We start from the raw sequence: 8,048 nt of genomic DNA, 5'->3' as shown, positions 1-8,048 counted from the left end.
TCTCTTTGTTTTCAACACCTTTTTCACCGTTCACACTCTCTTCTCCATTCACACATTTCAACAAACACCTTTTGTTCCTTTTTTCTTTCTATTTCAAAATGGAAATTGGATCGTTCCCATTCCTTAACTTCGAAGATTTTTCCACCTTTGACCCCAGTTTCAGTGTTGATACCAAGAAACGGTATAGAAACGAATTTGAAGAAGAACCATTGAAAACTGAGGATCAGTTTAACGATATACTTGATTCTATTCTTCACTTTGATACAAACCAAAAGGAAAACGAAAACGAGAACCAATTACGATTTTCAATGGAAAATCCAAACCAATCCAATTCAAGTTTCCAACCTCAACCGATCAATGAATTTGAGTTAGTTCATCACTCTCCAACGAAGAAGCCACGTCGCTCTAATAATCCAATGCAAGCGAGTGTAGAGTCTGGTTCTGTGCTCCCTCAGCAGCAGCGTCGTTTATGGGTGAAGGACCGTTCCAAAGACTGGTGGGAACGGTGTAGCCATCCTGACTTCCCGGAACAAGAATTCCGGCGATCATTCCGAATGAGCAAATCCACCTTCGACCTAATCTGCAACCACCTCGACTCTACCGTCACTAAAAAGAACACTATGCTCCGCGACGCAATTCCGGTGCGCCATCGCGTCGCCGTTTGCATATGGCGTCTCGCCACCGGTGACCCTCTCCGCCTTGTATCGAAGCGGTTCGGGTTAGGAATTTCAACGTGTCACAAGCTTGTTCTCGATGTTTGCAAAGCAATTAAAACTGTTCTCATGCCAAAGTTTCTACCTTGGCCTGATAGTGTTGCAATGAAAGGGATTAAGGAAGAATTTGAATCCCAATTTGGGATTCCTAATGTTGGAGGTTCAATGTACACTACACATGTTCCAATCATTGCACCTAAGCAGAATGTAGCACATTATTTCAATAAGAGACACACTGAGAGAAATCAGAAAACTTCTTATTCTGTTACTGTTCAAGGGGTGGTTGATCCTAAAGGAGTGTTCACTGATGTGTGTATTGGTTGGCCAGGTTCAATGCCTGATGATAAGGTTTTGGAGAAATCTGCTTTGTATGAAAGAGCTAGTAAGGGAAATTTGAAGGATGTTAAGATTATTGGTAATTCTGGTTACCCTTTAATGGATTGGACTTTAGTCCCTTATACTCATCAGAACCTTACTTGGTCTCAACATGCTTTGAATCAGAAGATTGATGAGATTCAGAAGGTTTCTAAGGAAGCATTTGCAAGGTTGAAAGGGAGGTGGTCTTGCTTACAAAAGAGAACTGAGGTGAAGCTTGAGGACTTGCCTATGGTTCTTGGAGCTTGTTGTGTTTTGCATAATATTTGTGAGATGATGAATGAACCAATGGAGCCAGAGTGGAAATTTGATATCTTTGATGATGAGATGATTGCTGAGAATACCATTCAATCTGTGAGTGCCGAGAAAGCTAGAGATCATATAGCTCATTATTTGTTACACCATGGCCGTGCAAGCTAGAGTAATAAATCACATAGATGTTTATGTACTATGATTTGATTGTATAATTCTTTTGGCTATGGCTTATTGTAGTTAAATTATTGAATATTGATGAGTGTACTGTTTAACAATATGTATAGAGATTTTTACCAACCAAGAAAAAATGGATACTTGATTTTTTACATTAGGCCTGGGACCATGTCCGTTCTGTTACAGATATTTTTCTGTTGTGTCCCTCACTCAGACAATTTTTGACTTGAAGTGTGGATCTTCCAACCTAGAAAAACTATCCACGTGTTTTTTTCGTTTGACTTTTGTCTACTCAGTCTTGTGGGGAGCAAGGGGATCACATAAGTGACATTGAAACCAAAGGCATTACTTTCATCAATTCATCCATTTACACGTTTTGTCGGTCAGACCCCTCCTTCTCAACCTCAGACTTATTAATGTCAAACATTATAATTTTATTGCCCCTGTTTTTGTTACTTAGGTTAGATGTGAGGTTATATTTATCACCATACTTATCTAAAAATGAAAAAAAATCTTAATTGTTGATTATGTATCTAACACGTCATAATGTTATATTATAAATCAGGATAAATTATTGATCTCTAAATATTTTATAATCAATTTATTTATGTTTTTTTATTTTATATTTTCAGCCTCTAGAAATTGTTCTAATCACTATTTTATAATTGTCTTGTTGGAAATTATAAAGGTCTCTTCTACACATATCAAAACAATCTTTTAAGACATGATTCTACAAAAAAAAAAATGCAAATTATCTCAACTTTCTCCATAACAATTCATTATCATATATTGTCTAGTATATCCACCAATCTAACATAAGGTTTTTTATCACATTACTTTATTCCACTGTAAACATTTTACTATTCAAAAATATTGCACGTCTATAATTATACAATAAACTTTCTCAACTCGAGTACAATTTGTCTATCAAGTATGACACATGAAACACTCTACATTTTATCCTACCGCTTTCTATTTATGGTTTACACTCCTTCAATTTCTCAATTATGTTGTGTAATTGATAAAAAATAATCACATATAGTAACTTACTATGTTATCTATCACCTCCAATTTTTTACCTTCTACCATAAGGTTTGTTTGTGTCTCGATAAACTTCCACTATATATGCTTTCTATTACTTCGAATTACAAAAAATGATGTGATTTTAAAGCTTGTATACACATCCATATCCTACAAATGAAAAATAAAATAAAAACTTATTTTTGAAATACAGTCAATATATATTCTAATACAAATGGGTAGTTGGTACCACTCAGCTTAAAATGAAAACATTAAATTTAGGTGAGTTTGAAATGTATGAATGGGTGAGATAGTTGGTGAAGCATGCTAAAAGAAATGCATTTGTCCTTGGGTCTAGATGTACATTTGGTGCACTAGTAGCATCAGAATGCTGGTTGAACAATTCTGGGAGTGGAAACTGACATAACAAGAAATGAAAGGAATTGTATATTGTGTCTAACAAAGGGTATTGCCAAAGAGAATACAGCATAGCTATGTGTGAGCATTGAGCAGAGCATAATAATAAATGTATAATTTGAGCTTGTCTTAGTTTAGTGCCTCCAAAGAAAGCATGTTTAAAAATACAAATCACCTTTTTCCTTATTGAGGAGTTAAAATAGAATAATAGAAGAAGCAAATGGTTTCTGCAATGAATACAAGAGTAGAAGCATCATATATATCTAAATCAAAAGCAGGTATTGCTAATATGGACACACATTCATCAGATTCAGATTGCATGATGTATGCATGCATGCTCCTAGGATCATAACCTTCATGATTAATAGCTATACATGTTAAATCCCAATCATCTAAAATAAGCGTGAGAAAGATAAAGAAAGGGAGAATAGAAAGGAAATACAGGCATTGGAGATGGAGAATGGAAATGGAAATGGCCCGACAAATGAGGATGAACAAGCATTGGAATGCGATGAGGATGAAGGAGATGAGGTTTCGAGCATGACAATGGAGAGGGTAGCCGCGGCTAAGAAATTTATTGAGAACCATTACAAGTCTGAGAAGAAGCTATACCACGAACGCAAAGAGAGGTATTAGATAATTTTTTCATTTGAATAGTTCGATCCATATAGCTGACCTTACGATTAAAGTTTGGTTGTTGTTGATGATATTGTTCTGCATACACACATTTCAAATACGTGTATATAAGTAAAGAGACATGATATTCAACAACAAAAATTGATTTTATTACTTGCAGGCGTTCAGTGCTAGAAAAGAAGTTAGCATCTTCTCATGTTCCAGAAGAGGAACAGGTGGATCTACTAAAGGATTTAGAGAGCAAGGAAACTGAATATATACGCCTAAAAAGACATAAAATATGTGCTGATGATTTTGATCTTCTAACCATTATAGGCAGGGGAGCTTTTGGAGAGGTGCAAATGATTTTTATGTTATTATATGATCTCCATATTTCTTTGCATTTGGATACTGATTCTGCTTTTCTTCTATACTTTTGATTTCACAGGTATCACTCTGCAGGGAGAAGAAATCTGGTAACATATATGCCATGAAAAAATTGAAGAAGTCTGAAATGCTCCGAAGGGGACAAGTAATTTTTGATATCATCATAAGTTGTATAAAATTATGTTATTTCTGATAATATTTGTAAACCTTCTTTGCTTGATGCTAAATTGAATATTGTATATTTTTTAATTCAGTGCCATATTTCCAACACAGGTTGAGCATGTTAGAGCGGAAAGGAACCTACTTGCAGAAGTTGCTAGTGATTGCATTGTGAAACTCTATTACTCTTTTCAGGATGTTGAACACTTATATCTGATTATGGAGTATTTACCTGGCGGTGATATAATGACTTTGCTAATGAGGGAAGAAACTTTAACTGAAACTGTAGCTAGATTTTACATTGCCCAAAGTGTTTTGGCCATTGAGTCTATTCATAAACACAACTACATTCACCGGTTAGTGGTACTGCTACATCTTGAACCGCTTTTGTAAACCATAATATGTTGTCATTATAATTTCCTCTTTTTGTCTGTAGAGATATAAAACCTGACAACCTTCTACTAGACCAAAATGGTCACTTGAAGCTCTCTGATTTTGGCCTTTGCAAGCCACTTGACTACGTAACTTTGTCGTCTATAGATGAAGATGAATTCCTTGATGACGAAAACTTGAATGATACCATAGATGTTAGAAACGGGAGGCGCTGGGAAAGCCCCCAAGAACAACTTCAGCACTGGCAAATGAACAGGAGGAAGCTGGTAATTATCTTCTGTCTTTATTCAGAAATCTCATTCCATGATTGCTAGGTTTTTGTTTCCAATTGCTTACAAATGCACAATGGCAATATAACAATAATACATGATATCATTGTTATATCAATTTTGAATTTTATTATATCGCTTTCAAGTTTCAATAAACCTTGTCTTTAGAGTCCTGTATGCATATCCTTCTCCAACTTATTCTCAATTTTCTGGCAGGCATTTTCGACAGTTGGAACTCCTGATTACATAGCTCCTGAAGTATTGCTTAAAAAGGGATATAGTGTGGAGTGTGATTGGTCGGTTGACATTCTCTTTCTGGTTGTTGTTTGCATGGCTTGTGTTCATTATCTGCTGTATGAGTTTTGTACATAATAAGTGGCCAAGAAAGAGTAGAAGAATAAGCACAAATTTCTAACTTATTGCATTTGAACTTTATCTATAATGTATATTTATCAATCTAAGGTTTTTGAGTTAATAAATTTCCTTGTTTTGGTATAGTATGTGGGAGTTTAAATGCTACAACTTTTATGCTAAGTTGCATACATTGCAGGAAGAAATATAAGACAAAGTTTGATCAGTGAGAAAAGAAATTATCCTGTCACCAGTTTTTATTTAAAAAATATACAAGTTAAGATTCTATGGATTTATTATTCTTAAAATTGTCTCTTCATATCTGGTATAGATTGTTCTTCTTTATAATTGCTTTTACCTTAAAATAACTTTTGTCGCATGAGAATATTTCTTGTTCTTAAAAGCTAACAGCAATGTGTTTCTTGAAGTGAAATTGATTCCTATTTGCTGATATGAATTCTGCATTGCTGCAGGTGGTCTCTTGGTGCTATAATGTATGAGATGCTTGTTGGTTATCCCCCATTTTACTCCGATGATCCTCTAACAACATGCAGAAAGGTTTTAATCTCTTTTTTCCCTTCTTCTAATTTACTGTTATGTCTCTTACCCATCATTTATACTCATTTGATTAAACTATTTTTTGTTCTGTTTTATCTTAGTTATTGACTTATTGGTCAACTTGTTCTTTGCTTAAGTTTATGTTCCTTAAAGTACTATGAGCATTTATTTAGTGCCTTATTTTTTCAATATCACTAACTGATATGGTTTTAAATTATGTTTCGTCTCTTGTCTTGGCGATGAATGACTTCAGATCGTGTATTGGAAAAATCACTTAAATTTTCCAGAGGAGGCCAGGTTGACGCCTGAAGCAAAGGATCTAATATGTAGATTGCTTTATGATGTTGAGCATAGACTTGGTACTAGAGGAGCAGATGAAATTAAAGTATGCATAATGTGATTTTTACTGAAAAGCTTTACTATTGAATGGCAATATTAGCTGATAATGTTATTGCCATTAATTTGCCAGGCTCATCCTTGGTTCAAAGATGTTGCATGGGACAAGCTCTATGAAATGGATGCAGCATTTAAACCCCAAGTCAATGGAGAACTTGACACTCAAAATTTTATGAAATTTGATGAGGCAATATATGGTTTATGAAATTTTCTTTTGACAGGTGTAGTTGTCTTTTTATAGCTGGAATTTTGACATAATTGTAATTGTGATAACAGGTTGAAGTACAATCAAAATCAACTAGAACTGGATCTGGTGCTTTCAGAAAGGTATACACTTTTCTTGTACAAGGTGTGCTCTATTAACTTCAAGGACAAGTAATATTTGGAGGCAATAGTTAATTGTCTTGCCTTGGTAGTTTCAGTTCAATGTGGAAAATTCTGAACTCCTATAGAATATACCATCATAATAGTCCATGATCCATCTTTAGACTTTAAAACATGTATGCCCGCGACCAATTCAATCATAAATTTTTTGATCAGATTCTTATGTTACAGAACTTGATGGTGCTTTATAAAAAATATAGTAATCCATCTACATTTTTGCACACAGATGACCCCTCAAGATCTCAATTTTGTTGGCTATACATACAAAAATTTTGCTGCCGTCAAGGGGAAGCATAATTCTACTGGTATGTGATTGTTCACTAATCCATCTCCTGTATCCAGTTGATATTAACAAAATACTTTTGTTGGCATTTACTGTTTTTTTTTTCATTTTGTTTTATAATGAAACCAGCCACTTATGTTATCTGCACAAGAAGACAATTAGATATGCACTACAAGCCTTGTAAAATAAAATTTAGCATTAGTAAGAACTTGAGGCCTAATATGTTTCCATATTATCACTCATAATACCAGAGTTTCTGAATCCCAAGTCCCAACCAACTAAACAAGAGTTTCTAAACTTACATCTAATAAATCTTCTTTTACTACAGGGAAGGAGGGCATGCCATCACAGCAGTCATCAGTGGACTCTGCACAAGTAATGGATCTAACTTTGATTACTACTCTTTATTTTTGTCAAAAAGTTCTAATAACCACATTTTGTTCATGCTTCTAGGTGCTTGCATCCTCTGGAAATGACTGAAACATGTATGGATTTTGTTGTGTAACAAAATGGGGTGAGCCTGGTTATTTTTCTGCTGGGTTTACCTTATACTTTCAAGGTTAACTTAGTTGGCAAACTGAAGTGTATGTATGATGTATGAGCATACCTTGAGGATTGGATTGTAGAAGTAATGTTAATAGTAGTCATATATGTGTGAAAGTTTTGAAGCCAAGTAGATTTTGTAAACTTATCACTGGGACATGATCACATGATCATTAATTTATAAGTACAAAGTTGAATATACATTCTTATTGAAAATTAGAGTTCTCAAAAGAAGTTGCTTATAAAAGTGAATCAAATTATCTTTCTTTACATATGTGGTGAGTTAAATTTTGACCAACCACACTGAATCCACTTAAGTTTGCATATTAAACACATCAGTTTTTTTTTTTAAATTAAAAAAAAAATAAGCAAAAAACCAAATATAAAAGTAAAAAAATAGAATATAAAAAATGAAGACAAAAATCAAAGAAAACTAAAAATAAAAGGAGCACGACAAAACAGAAGTAAAGAAGTTCCTATTGTATGTGGCATTAACATGCAAACCTCATTGTTGTTTGTACCCATGTTTCTTTAACTTCTAAACAAAAGGATGGTGATCAGCTGTTCTCAATCATGTCCCCAATCACATTAATGACCAATCATAATGAAGTAAAATTGATAAAGTTAAAAATATTTAATTTTTTTAACTAACGTGGCATAATATAATAGGTCTGAAACAGAGTTTGGGACAATAGATCTTATCCGAAACAGAAACTTGCAGTATAAAACCAAATTTGGAAGATTTCATGTCCCACC

The 8,048-nt window shown here is 34.1% G+C and overlaps 2 protein-coding genes across 3 annotated transcripts; both read left to right on the top strand.

The window, feature by feature from the left end:
* On the top strand, positions 1 to 1,669 carry LOC109362774. Its single transcript, XM_019608793.1, has one exon. The coding sequence runs from the start codon at positions 99 to 101 to the stop codon at positions 1,506 to 1,508; it is 1,410 nt and encodes a 469-aa protein (XP_019464338.1). The 5' UTR covers positions 1 to 98; the 3' UTR covers positions 1,509 to 1,669.
* On the top strand, positions 3,204 to 7,459 carry LOC109362773 (serine/threonine-protein kinase tricorner-like). 2 transcript variants are annotated; one of them, XM_019608792.1, is made up of 13 exons: positions 3,205 to 3,583; positions 3,751 to 3,925; positions 4,018 to 4,101; positions 4,230 to 4,471; positions 4,552 to 4,774; positions 4,994 to 5,073; positions 5,602 to 5,686; positions 5,940 to 6,071; positions 6,156 to 6,269; positions 6,359 to 6,409; positions 6,693 to 6,771; positions 7,078 to 7,124; positions 7,203 to 7,458. In XM_019608792.1, the coding sequence occupies exons 1-13, from the start codon at positions 3,408 to 3,410 to the stop codon at positions 7,227 to 7,229; spliced, it is 1,515 nt and encodes a 504-aa protein (XP_019464337.1). In that variant the 5' UTR covers positions 3,205 to 3,407; the 3' UTR covers positions 7,230 to 7,458. The 2 variants fall into 2 exon arrangements, with proteins under 2 accessions (XP_019464336.1, XP_019464337.1); XM_019608791.1 differs by having other exon boundaries at positions 3,204 to 3,583; positions 7,078 to 7,459.

The sequence above is a fragment of the Lupinus angustifolius genome, chromosome LG12 (assembly GCF_001865875.1).
Source record: "Lupinus angustifolius cultivar Tanjil chromosome LG12, LupAngTanjil_v1.0, whole genome shotgun sequence".
Lineage (NCBI taxonomy): Eukaryota > Viridiplantae > Streptophyta > Magnoliopsida > Fabales > Fabaceae > Lupinus > Lupinus angustifolius.
Note: the sequence above shows the minus strand (reverse complement) of the source record. Positions and strands in the feature narration are given on the sequence as shown.